At 44.9% G+C, this 12746-nt stretch overlaps 1 protein-coding gene and 1 long non-coding RNA gene across 2 annotated transcripts in view; one reads left to right on the forward strand and one right to left on the reverse strand.

Moving 5' to 3' along the window:
• LOC130681200 (uncharacterized) overlaps positions 1 to 5339 on the forward strand; it is a 92051-nt gene extending 86712 nt beyond the window's left edge. Inside the window, exons 2-3 of the long non-coding RNA XR_008994265.1 lie at positions 4333 to 4436; positions 4918 to 5339. This is a non-coding gene — a long non-coding RNA (uncharacterized LOC130681200). The remainder of the gene's footprint in view (positions 1 to 4332; positions 4437 to 4917) is intronic.
• A 227-nt stretch (positions 5340 to 5566) lies between these two features.
• On the reverse strand, positions 5567 to 11732 carry LOC130681257 (uncharacterized). Its single transcript, XM_057493890.1, is given in 3 exon segments — positions 5567 to 7406; positions 8569 to 10030; positions 10033 to 11732. Coding segments are annotated over 3 exon segments (3249 nt in total). The 5' UTR covers positions 11452 to 11732; the 3' UTR covers positions 5567 to 7038.
• Positions 11733 to 12746: the final 1014 nt, after the last annotated feature.

Below are 12746 nucleotides of genomic sequence, written 5' to 3' on the forward strand. Positions count from 1 at the left end.
CCCTTGACTTTTAGTCTGTGCATGTCTTTGGGTTTGAGGTGAGTTTCTTGTAAGCAGCATATAGATGGGTCTTGCTTTTTTATCCATTCTATTACTCTGTGTCTTTTGATTGGTGCATTCAGTCCATTTAAATTTAGGGTGACTATTGAAAGATATGTACTTATTGCCATTGCAGGCTTTAGATTCATGGTTACCAAAGGCTCAAGGTTGGCTTCTTTAGTATCTTACTGCTTAAATTAGCTCACTTATCGAGCTATTATATACACTGTCCGGAGATTCTTTTCTTCTCTCCCTTCTTATTCCTCCTCCTCCATTCTTTATATGTTGATTGTTTTATTCTGTGCTCTTTCATGTTTCCTTTAACTGCTTTTAGTGGGTAGTTGATTTTATTTTTTGCCTTTAGTTAGTATTTGTTTCATCTGCTTTCATTGCTGTGATTTTATTTTCTCTGGTGACATCTGTTTAGTCTTAGAAGTGCTCCCATCTAGAATAGTCCCTCTAGAATACCCTGTAGAGGTGGTTTGTGGGAGGCAAATTCCCTCAACTTTTGCTTGTCTGGGAATTGTTTAATCCCTCCTTCATATTTAAATGATAATCATGCTGGATACAGTATCCTTGGTTCAAGGCCCTTCTGTTTCATTGCATTAAATATATCATGCCATTCTCTTCTGGCCTGTAAGGTTTCTGTTGAGAAGTCTGGTGATAGCCTGATGGGTTTTCCTTTATAGGTGACCTTTTTCCTCCCTCTAGCTGCCTTTAAAACTCTGTCCTTGTCCTTGATCTTTGCCGTTTTAATTATTATGTGTCTTGGTGTTGTCCTTCTTGGGTCCTTTCTGTTGGGAGTTCTGTGTATTTCCGTGGTGTGTTCAATTATTTCCTCCCCCAGTTTGGGGAAGTTTTCAGCAATTATTTCTTCAAAGACACTTTCTGTCCCTTTTTCTCTCTCTTCTTCTTCTGGTTCCCCTATAATGCAGATATTGTTCCTTTTGGATTGGTCACACAGTTCTCTTAGTATTGTTTCATTCCTGGAGATCCTTTTATCTCTCTGTGTGTCAGCTTCTATGCGTTCCTGTTCTCTGGTTTCTATTCTATCAATGGCCTCTTGCATCTTATCCATTCTGCTTATAAATCCTTCCAGAGTTTGTTTCACTTCTGTAATCTCCTTCCTGACATCTGTAATCTCCCTCCAGACTTTATCCCTTAGCTCTTGTATATTTCTCTGCATCTCTGTCACCATGTTTATGATTTTTATTTTGAATTCTTTTTCAGGAGGACTGGTTAGGTCTGTCTCCTTCTCAGGTGTTGTCTCTGTAATCTTTGTCTGCCTCAAATTTTGCCTTTTCATGGCGATACAGATAGTTTGCAGAGTTGGCACGAGTGACGGCTGGAAAAACTTCCCTTCTTATTGGTTTGTGGCCTTCCTCTCCTAGGAGAACAGCAACCTCTAGTGGCTTGTGCTGGGCAGCTTCATGCAGACGGGGCTTCTGATTCTTGCCCAGCCACTATGGAGTTTATCTCTGGTGTTGCTCTGGGTGTGGCCTGCCTCAGGCTGCTGCTCCAATATGGCGGAGCCACATCAGAGGGGGAACAGGTGGGAGGCTGTTTATCTCAATGAGTGGCCTCTGAGCTGCCCTGCTATCCAGGGGTTTAGGGTGCCCAGAGTTCCCTGCTGCTGGACTAAGTGTCCCGGGATGCTTCCGTATGGCTATGGGGTCCCTGTCCCTTTAAGACTTCCAAAAAGCACTCGCTTTTCTTTGTCACCAGGGCGCTGGCTGCAGGGACCCGCTCACAGGTCTTACTTTCCTGTTTCCCTAGTATCCAGGACCCCACGCATGCACTGTGTCTGCACTCCGGTGTGGATGTCTGGGGCTGGGTGATTAGCAGTCCTGGGCTCCCTCTCCCTCACCATGCCGACTCCTCTCATCCCACCAGGAGTTGGAGTGAGGGGCACTTGGGTCCTGCCGGGCTGCAACTTGTATCTTACCCCCTTCATGAGGCACTGGGTTCTCGCAGGTTTGGATGTAGTCTGGTTGTTGTCCTGTGTCTTCTGGTCTCTCTTTTAGGAAGAGTTGACTTTGTTGTATTTTCAAAAATATATGTGGTTTTGGGAGGGGAGTTCCACTGCTCTACTCACGCCACCATCTTGGCTACACCCCAATCATGTGGTTTTTGTCCTTCTTTTTGTTGATGTGTTGGATGATGTTGATGGATTTTCGAATGTTGTACCATCCTTGCATCCCTGGAATGAATCCCACTTGGTCATGGTGTATTGTCCTTTTGATGTATTTTTGAATTCAGTTTGCTAATATTTTGTTGAGTATTTTTGCATCTACGTTCATCAGGGATATTCGTCTGTTCTTTTCTTTTATGGTGGGGTCTTTGCCTGGTTTTGTTGTTAGGGTGATGTTGGCTTCACAGAATGAGTTTGGGAGTATTCCCTCCTCTTCTATTTTTTGGAAAAATTTAAGGAGAATGGGTATTATGTCTTTTCTATATGTCTGATAAAATTCTGAGGTAAATCCAACTGGCCCAGGGGTTTTGTTCTTGGGTAATTTTTTGATTACCGCTTCAATTTCTTTGCTCGTAATAGGTTTGTTTAAATTTTGTGTTTCTTCCTTGGTCAGTCTTGGAAGGTTGTATTTTTCTAGGAAGTTGTCCATTTCTTCTAGGTTTTCCAGCTTGTTAGCATATAGGTTTTCATAGTATTCTCTAGTTTTTCTTTGTATTTCTGTGGGTTCTGCCATGATTTTTCTTTTCTCATTTCTGATTCTGTTGATGTGTGCTGATTCTCTTTTTCTCTTAATAAGTCTGGCTAGAGGCTTATCTATTTTGTTTATTTCTCAAAGAACCAGCTCTTTGTTTCATTAATTTTTTTCTATTGTTTATTCTTCTCAATTTTATTTATTTCTTCCCTGATGTTTATTATGTCCCTCCTTCTGCTGACTTTAGGCCTCATTTGTTCTTCTTTTTCCAATTTTGATAATTGTGATGTTAGACTATTCATTTGGGTTTGTTCTTCCTTCTTTAAATATGCCTGGATCGCTATATACTTTTCTCAAGACTGCTTTCACTGTGTCCCACAAAAATTGGGGATTTCTGTTGTTGTTGTCATTTGTTTCCATATATTGCTTGGTCACTATTTTAAATTGGTCATTGATCTGTTGATTATTTAGGAGCATGTTGTTAAGCCTCCATGAGTTTGTGAGCCTTTTTCCTTTCTTTTTACAATTTAGTTCTAAATTCCTAGAAGTGGGATTCCTGGGTCAAATGGTATTTCTATTTTGAGCTTTTTGAGGAACCTCCATACTGCTTTCCACAATGGTTAAACTAAGTTACATTCCCACCAGCAGTGTACGAGGGTTCCCCTTTCTCCCTTGCCAACATTTGTTGTTGTTTGTCTTTTGGATGGTGGCTCTGTCATTGTTTTTTTCTAGTTATAGCCCTATGCTTATTACCCAATGTGTTGGTTATAATTTTATTCACACAAATTAAAGAATCAACAGATTCTTCTGACGTTCTTACAAATAGAAGTATTTAATAGAATTACTTTCCAGGGATTTAGTTTTAGGCATTTCATTAGAATTTCCAGTGTGAAATGTAAGTTTCTACCTAAAGTTTTTAGATATAGCAACACTGTTGAATCTTTATATAATTCAATTCAGCAATATTTATTGAGTATAGAAGAATATATTTTTTCTAATCTGGGTCCCCTCACTAGTAACTAAAGATAACTATGGAAGAAAACCAAAAGAACTGACTTTGTCTCTTAACATTAAATAAGCTAACAGCTAAATTACTATTCATATAATTCATAATTTGACTGATTTTTGCTGGATATAAAATAATTGCACTTTCCCACTTAAGTTAATTATTTTTTACTAACATACACATTTTAAAATTAAGGAAGTCATAGCCATTATAAAAAAATAACTCACTTAGAAAAAAGTAAAAATTACCTAGAGTCTTTGTTAGATTACAAAAGCAGTAAGTTGTATCCATAATATTCAGTCTTACTTCTTTTCCCCTGACCTTGAATTGCAGGCATTCCCTATATCTTTAGACAGTCTCTGAAAATAGGATTTTTGACAGCTTGGTAGGACATTAGCGATCAGTCAGCTCAACCACACTTTACATGAGGAAATGAGCTCAGATGTGACAGACACGTCAACCTGTGAGTCTCGTCTCCTCACCTTCCCACTGCACTAGGCTTTCCACCTGCTTCTGATGTCAGACATTCACCCAGATGTGTACATTCACATTTTCTACCTTTCTATAAAGGGATTTTTTTCCTGACAGTTTCCTGAGTGTAATTGTCTCTGTGTGTTCACTTAGAGTTTACTACTCAACAAGCAGAAACCATTGTTTCTGCATTGGTCAAGACCGTGGAGGCCAACATGAACATCATGTACAAAGACATGGTCGCCAAGGTGCAGGAGGTCAGAGCATTGAGCAAATTTTAAATCTAAAGGCGGAATGCTATTTCTGATATAGTTTGCTTTTGAAAAACATGTAATTTTAACCATAGTTGGGAAGCAAATGGTTACAGTGGCATAAGAAATATTTATTCAAAGCTGTTTAGCCAACTATTGTAGAGTCCTTATGCTTGAAAACTTACTCGGCCTGGAAACTAAAAACACTAGTCAATCCTACTTAATGAAATAGAGGTGTGGCCAGGATTACAGCAGTGTGTTTTTGAGCTACTGGCCCTCAGACTGCCACCCTTTCAGCTGTGATCCACTGGACAGTGACACTGGACTTGAGATTTTATTCTTTTCCTTGGAAAAGAGGATGACCTTGCTGAACCTCTTTTCTCATGCCCACAGCCTTCTAATTTCTCATTAAGCTGATCGTAGGTAGGGGCAGTGGGAGGGGGCCCTCCTTGGCTGGACTAGGTCATACGTTTTGTTCTTTTTCTAGGAAATCACTCTTCAGCAAGTAATGTCTCAGATTGCTAATGTGTAAAAATACATGATTATTTTGGAGAAGAGTGAATTTTCAGCCCTTAGAGCAGAAAAATGAGGTAAAGAGCTGCTCATACTTATGAAATGCTTTCTATTAAGACATTGAGACATAATGTGCAGAAAGTGCACAAGTATTCATCTTGATGCATCTTGACACAATGTACCCTGCCAGTCAGATCAGGGAGGACATTGCTAGCACTCCAGGCCTGCCTTTGGCCCTTCTTGTAACCCCCTCCTCTGAGGAGACCAGTATCCTGGCTCACTTTAACATTGACTGGTTTTGAGTATTCCGGAGCTTCAGCTGATGAGATCGTACAGTGTGTCTTAGAGCAGCAGATCATTCTTTTCCTTTGTCTATCATATGTGAAATATGCCACATTATTCTAGTACGGTGCACATTAGAATTGTTTCCAGTTTTGGGTTATGAATAAATGAGGCTCTAAAATATCCCTTAGTTTCAAGTATGGCAGATGGGATCAGCATTTAAATAAGTATTATCTTCGCATCTTACTTTTTGTTTTCAGTCCTATTTTGTTGGATTTTTCCCAGAGGAGAGCGCCACCCCAAATCACTCACAGAAGGCGTCTCTTGATGCAATAAGCAAGAGGAATTTATTTAGAGACCAGCTAGCTGGGGTCCAAGTGTCAGCCCGACGCAGCGGGTCTCAACAAGGACCCCAAGCACTCAAAACCAAGGGTTTATATGGCATTTTCAAAACACTTAACTCTTAGTAATTTTCCACAGCTGCACATTATCTTTGCAAGACATACATCCTGGGGTTAAGCGAGAGCAAGATAAGACCGCTCTTCAATTGTTAGGGAGGTTCTGCACGATAAGCTTGGTATGTAGGATTAACTGACCAAGGTTAGCTGACCGAAGGCCACAGCTGCCCCCATCCTGGTGTTCATGATTAACTTGTTTTCCAAGGCCTTACTCAGTTCCAGTTTTGTTTTTTTTTTCTCTTTTAAGTCACAACTTCAGAAAACTGCTTCTAGGCCCTTAAGATGGCTACTCTTATGCTAACTTATTCTCATTCTTACATTCCCCACTTCTCTTTTTGGGGCATTCCAATCATGGAATGTTTGTTTCTTCTCGATGTGTGAGCGAGTGATACTGTTGTCTTAGCATTAGTACTTGAACAGCACTTACTCTCTCTCTAACAAAAGATATTAGCCGGTTCAAAACACAGGGACAAAAGTAAGAAGCAGAACAAGAATGAGCAAGGGTCCGGCTAAAGTGGATATCAGAGTTGTATTATTGAAACTACCTGACAGTCCCAACCCTTCATAATAAGGAGGTCTAGAAGAAAAACATAACCAACAGGATTCGGTAACTTTAGGGTTGGAGACATTCAGAACTAAGAACGCCCCCTCGACGAGGTTGAGGAGGCGCTGTCCGGTACCAATAAAAGGAACCACCTGGTTAGGAGGGGATACGGAGGGCTGGGGGTGAGTAGTCATAATGATGGGATACTGCTTTGGAGTAGGGGTTGGAAGACGCAGCTGATCTCGTAGGACAGTATTAGGTCCTATCGGAGCGGCTGGGAGGGCCTGGACGCTGAGTCGCACTCGTAGAAGGATACTACTCGGGGGTGTCTGGTGGAGATACAGTCCCCAAGTCAACCCTCCTGTTCCCCATCGGGGGTCTTTCTTTCCCTGTTCTGTAAATTTGAGTCTAAGTAAGTTACAATTGGGGCTGTACTTCACTCGAGTGCATGGTCTAACAAAGGAAAGGTGGATAAGCTGCGGGCTCACATCCCATTTTTTTTTCTCCGTCATTGGAAGTGACACAGCTCCACTGTGCACAGTAGAGGGACTCAATTCCTCTACACTTCTGCCTTTCTGCTCCCGTTCGAAACCCTGGGCATGCATAAAATCTATTCTTACTTACAGAGACTCGGCGTTGCTTTTTCCGCCAGTCTCCTCTTTCCATCCCGTCTATGTCAGTTACTTTATCTAAATTAAAATATAAGTCCGGGAACCAAGTGCCCAAAGGGGCAATATGGGTGGTGTGATTATACTCTTCTTGGGTCTGCCCATTTCCTACTTTCCAGGTAAGCAGATAAGGGACATGAGGATTAAGGCTCTGGGGGGTTGGAAACAGCAGGAGCATTAGAATTACTAACAACATAGTTCCTTTTACACAAGCGAAGCTTAAGAGGATTATCAGTCCGAGTTACTCGCCAGTCCGAGTCCGACGGGGGTGCCTTCTTTAGATGTGAAGCGTGTATCCAGGAAGAGACGCCGTCTACTTTCACAGCTGTGGGAGTAGTCAGGAGGACGATGAAAGGTCCCTTCCACCGTGGCTCGAGGTTTCCTGTCCGGTGCCTTCTCACGTAGACGGGGTCTCCCACCTGGAACTGGTGAGGCACTGAGAGGTCCTCTGGCCGATAGGCTTCCTTGATGGAGGCCCACCTCTTTCTGCACAGCCTCCAAGGCTCGTAACCTTTCAAGCAAAAACTTATTAGTTGCACACTCAGGGAATGTATGAAGATGTGCTGACTGAAGCGGGGCCGGGGCCCCAAACATTATTTCACAAGGCGTTAGTCCAAAGCAGCCGGGAGTGTTCTTGACTCTAAACAGGGCAAAGGGAAGGAGGACTAACCAATCACATAAGCCAGTCTCTATGGACAATTTAGTCAAGGTCTTTTTTAGAGTTCTGTTCATCCTTTCTACCTGTCCTGAGCTCTGGGGCCTGTATGCACAATGCAATTTCCAATCCGTCCCCAGGATCTTGGCCAATCCCTGACTTACCTGGGCAACAAAGGCAGGGCCGTTGTCGGAGCCGATTACCTTTGGGATCCCAAATCTGGGAAATATCTCTTCAAGGATCTTTTTAGACACCGTCTGGGCTGTCTCAGTTTTTGTGGGGAACGCCTCTGTCCATCCTGAAAATGTGTCTATGAAAACTAGAAGGTACTTATATCCATACTTAGCAGGCTTAATTTCAGTGAAGTCAACTTCCCAATAAGCTCCTGGGCGATCTCCTCGAAGTCTTTTTCCAGATATTGCTTGATTTTTGCTCACGTTTACTAATTGACAGGGTACACAATTTTTTACAACCTCGTCAGCCAATTTTCCTAATCCAATAACATGATAAGGGGAATCTCGAACCAAGGTTTTTAGATTTTTTGCTCCCAGATGTGTCAATTGATGTAATTGCCTTAAGTATTCCTCTGCCTCTCTCTGGGGCAGGACAACTTTCCCTTCTTCAGACTTGTATATCTCTTGGGGCGAGAAATTTTTGAACCCTAATTTGTTTATACAAACGAGATCTTCAGGTGTATACTGGAAGCTCTTAATGTGGGTGGCTTCCGGACACACTTGGAGGGGCAAAATGTTCATTCCCTGAGCCGCTTGCTTTGCGGCTTGGTCTGCCCTCTGGTTTCCTCGAGCTATTGGAGAGTCATCTTTCTGATGTCCAGGGCAATGTATTATTGCTACTTCCTTAGGCCTATGGATGGCTTCTAGCAAATCTAAAATCTCTTGTTTGTTTTTAACATTTTTCCCGGCAGAAGTTAACAGCCCTCTCTGTCTATAAATAGCCCTGTGTATATGAGCAGTGGCAAAGGCGTATCTGCTGTCAGTGTAGACGTTAAGTCTCTTACCTTCTGCCATCCTTAGGGCCTGAGTCAGGGCGATGAGTTCTGCTCGCTGTGCAGAGGTGCCCGTTGGGAGTCCACTGGCCCATATAATCCGGTCATCATCTACTACTGCAGCTCCAGCCATTCTCTTACCATCCATGATGTAACTGCTCCCGTCCGTATACCAAGTCAGGAGTCCCGGTCCTCCTAAGGGCTGATCTTGCAAGTCCTGGCGGGTGCCTGTCTCCTCAGCCAGGATTTCCTGGCAGGTATGAAGCACTTCCTTCCCTGAATCGGGAAGCAGAGTGGCCGGGTTTAGAATGGCAGGGGGGGCAAACTCCACACGATCACGATTCAGGAGTAAGGTTTGGTAGTGAGTCATTCTGGCATTCGACATCCATCTCTCGGGTGGCTGCCGAATTACACTCTCCAACGCATGCGGAGCAACCACAGTAAGTTTCTGTCCCAGTGTCAGCTTGTCAGAATCTTTAACTAGGAGGGCCACGGCCACCACTACTCTCAAACAGGCAGGCCATCCGCTACTTACTGGGTCTAATTTTTTTGACAAATAGGCGACAGGTCTCTTCCAAGGTCCCCATTGCTGGGTCAACACGCCCTGAGCCACTCCACTCCGTTCATCCACAAAAAGGACGAATGGCTTAGTCACGTCTGGCAAGGCCAGAGCGGGTGCCGACAGGAGGGCCTTCTTGATCTCATCAAAGGCCTGTTGCTGTTCAGGTCCCCAAACAAACGGGGCTGCCCCTTTGGTTAGGGGGTACAGGGGGGCGGCTAAGGTGGCATATCCGGGTATCCATAATCTACAGAACCCTGCTGTTCCCAGAAATTCGCGGACTTGGCGCGGAGTAGTAGGGACCGGGATCTGCGTCACAGTCTGCTTCCGGGCTTCAGTAAGCCACCTTTGATTAACTCGGGAGGGTTCTGGTTCCTTAAAAAGGCGGTACTTGTCTTCTAATCTTATGGACAGAATACTTAGGCCCAAAGGTTTCTTCTCTCTATCAGTCACTCGGGTATCTTCAGCCCGAAAGGATATTTGGGCCCCGACTTTGGTCAAGATGTCTCTTCCTAACAAGGGTGTAGGGCATTCCGGTATAACAAGGAATGAGTGGTTTACTTGTCCCACTCCTAAGTCCACTGTTCTTTGGGTAGTCCATGCATATTGTCTCTGACCCGTGGCCCCGAACACCCAAGACTTTTTGCTAGAAAGGGGGCCTCTAGCTTGGGTCAGTACTGAATGTTGAGCACCGGTATCTACCAGAAACTCAACGGGTTGCCCCTCCACCTTCAGAGTTATCCTAGGCTCGGGGAGGGGCTCCAAGCCCCGTCTTCCCTAATCCTCATCTTCTAGCAGAGACAACACCTTCTTCGGAGGTCCCCGCGGTGGTTTCTTAGGGCATTCTTTCACCCAATGCCCCTTCTCCTTGCAGTACGCACACTGATCTTTATCCAAAGGAGGTCAGTTGCCCAGGACCCTGCCTTACTAGTTCTACCACTAGAGGGCGGGCGTCCCTTACTTTCTACTACTGCGGCCAAAATCTTTGTTAAATTTCTCTCATACTTCCTATCCCTCTTTTCTTCTTTACTTTCCCTTTCCTTTTCCTTCCTTAACTCCTTCTCTTCCTCAGTCTCTCTCTTATGATAAACTTTCTCTGCTTCTTTCACCAAATCCCTCAGCGACAAATCCTGTAAGCCTTCCAATCTCTGAAGTTTTTTTCTAATGTCGGGTGCCGACTGTCCGATAAAAGCAAGGGCCACTGAAGCACTATGCCCCTCAGAAGTGGGATCAAAGGGAGTATACCGCCTGAAGGCTTCTATCAGGCGCTCTAAGAATACTGCGGGTGCTTCAGTGGCTCCCTGGCTGACCTCTCTTACCTTGGCCAAATTGGTGGGGCGTCTTGCAGCCCCACGGAGACCTGCCACCAGAGCCTGACGATAGATGGTTAGTCGCTCCCTACCTTCTGGAGAATTAAAGTCCCAGTTGGGTCTAGTCAACGGGAACCCCCTCTCTATGTCATGAGGGAGTTGCGAAGGTCGCCCGTCGGTTCCAGGCACATTCCTTCGTGCCTCCAGGAGAATCCTCTCTCTCTCTTCCGTGGTGAAGAGCACCTGCAAAAGCTGCTGACAGTCATCCCAGGTGGGCTGGTGGGAAAACATCAGGGACTCTACCAGACCAGTTAGTTTCTGCGGTTTCCAATTATACAAATCAGCAGAGGAGAAGGGCCAATATTGCAGAGGTTGGAAAGGCGGGTCCCCTTCTTCCCCAAGGATGGGAACTCCATAAGACCGGAGAGGAAAAATACCCGGTGGGTCCAAGGTGGCCCCTCGGCGGCGCCAAGTTCCCTGGGCAGGTCCTGGAGCCGGCCCCACTGCCTCAGCATCAGGGACTGAGGGTGCCGGGGCTGGCGGTGCTGGGAGTGCCGGGGCTGGGGGCGCCGGGGGTGCTGTAGGGGCGGGAGGGTAAGGAGGGGGAGGGGGATCATCAACCATAAGCAAATCTTGAGTATCGGGGTAAACTTTGGTAGTTTCTTTTTCCTTTTTCTGAGGTTGAGTCTGGGCAGTTAAAACTCGAGGGCCCATTTTCTTTTGTACCCAGGGCTTTACCCAGGGTGGGGGGTTCTCCACCAACTCTTGCCAGACTACAATGTAGGGTTGCTGATCCGGGTGTCCTTGAGACGAATCCTGGAAGACAACAGCTTTTACTGCTAATAAAGTGGGGAGATCAAAAGTCCCCTCCAAGGGCCACCCAACATTGAAGGTGGGCCATTCGGAGGTACAGAAAGTCTGCCAAGGTCTCTTTTTCACTTCTACTGACAAGTTATGTGCCCTCGCTCTGACTTCCGTCCAATGATCTAACATCAGGCTAAGGGGGGTCGTCACTGCCTGTCCCATTGTCAGTATAACAATAATTAGACACGTAAAAGACACAAAAAACAAAGACACACACAAATTAGACACACAGCAGCCGCGTTTAGTTCTCCTCAGAGTCTCAAACAGAAACCGAAAGGAATCAGAGGGCTGATACTCTCGGCGCCCAAAAATCAATCCTATCTCATCAGGTTCACTTCGCCGGAAAAACAGACGGGAGGCTACCAGGCGTCCCTGGCCCCCCAACCTCCCCGAGGCATCCCCCAGGGTTGCAGCCTGCGGTGCTCCTAGTACGTCTACCGACCGCAGTCGCGACCCCTTACGGGACCGGGACGGCTGCCAGACCACGGGTACCCTTTCAGAATTCTGACCGGTCTCACTGAAAAACAGAAAACAGAACACAGACAACCCAAGGTGCCACTAATCTTACCTCTTCCTCCAAGAGCGACTTCGGGAGTGAAGCGGGGTGAGCGCAGATCCCGGAAGAGCCCCCAAATGTTGGATTCTCCCAGAGGAGGACGCCACCCCAAATCACTCACGAAAGGCGTCTCTTGATGCAACAAGCAAGAGGAATTTATTCAGGAACCAGCTAGCTGGGGTCCAAGTTAGCCCGACGCAGCGGGTCTCAACAAGGACCCCGAGCACTCAAAACCAAGGGTTTATATGGCATTTTCAAAACACTTAACTCTTAGTAATTTTCCACAGCTGCACATTATCTTTGCAAGACATACATCCTGGGGTTAAGCGAGAGCAAGATAAGACCACTCTTCAATTGTTAGGGAGGTTCTGCACGATAAGCTTGGTATGTAGGATTAACTGACCAAGGTTAGCTGACCGAAGGCCACAGCTGCCCCCATCCCGGTGTTCATGATTAACTTGTTTTCCAAGGCCTTACTCAGTTCCAGTTTTTTTTTCTCTTTTAAGTCACAACTTCAGAAAACTGCTTCTAGGCCCTTAAGATGGCTACTCTTATGCTAACTTATTCTCATTCTTACAACTGCAATAGGCTATGTGGAGGGACTTGATAATATGGGTTAATGTAGTAACCACAACGTTGCTCATGTGAAACCTTCATAAGATTGTATATCAATGATACCTTTAAAAAAGGGAGATGAGTTGGGTTGCCTCTAGTGATGTTTAACCCATCTACATGTTCAAGCTTTATTTGGGTTTGATAACACTAATTAGATACCTTTTTTATTCTTGACATAATGAGAAATAGAGCAGATAAAAGCATTTTTCACTAACAGAACTGGATATACAGTTGACGTTTGTTGTTCACAACCATTATTATGCCCATATTATCTATCCTTTTATTC

This window comes from Manis pentadactyla, chromosome 16, assembly GCF_030020395.1.
Source record: "Manis pentadactyla isolate mManPen7 chromosome 16, mManPen7.hap1, whole genome shotgun sequence".
NCBI lineage: Eukaryota > Metazoa > Chordata > Mammalia > Pholidota > Manidae > Manis > Manis pentadactyla.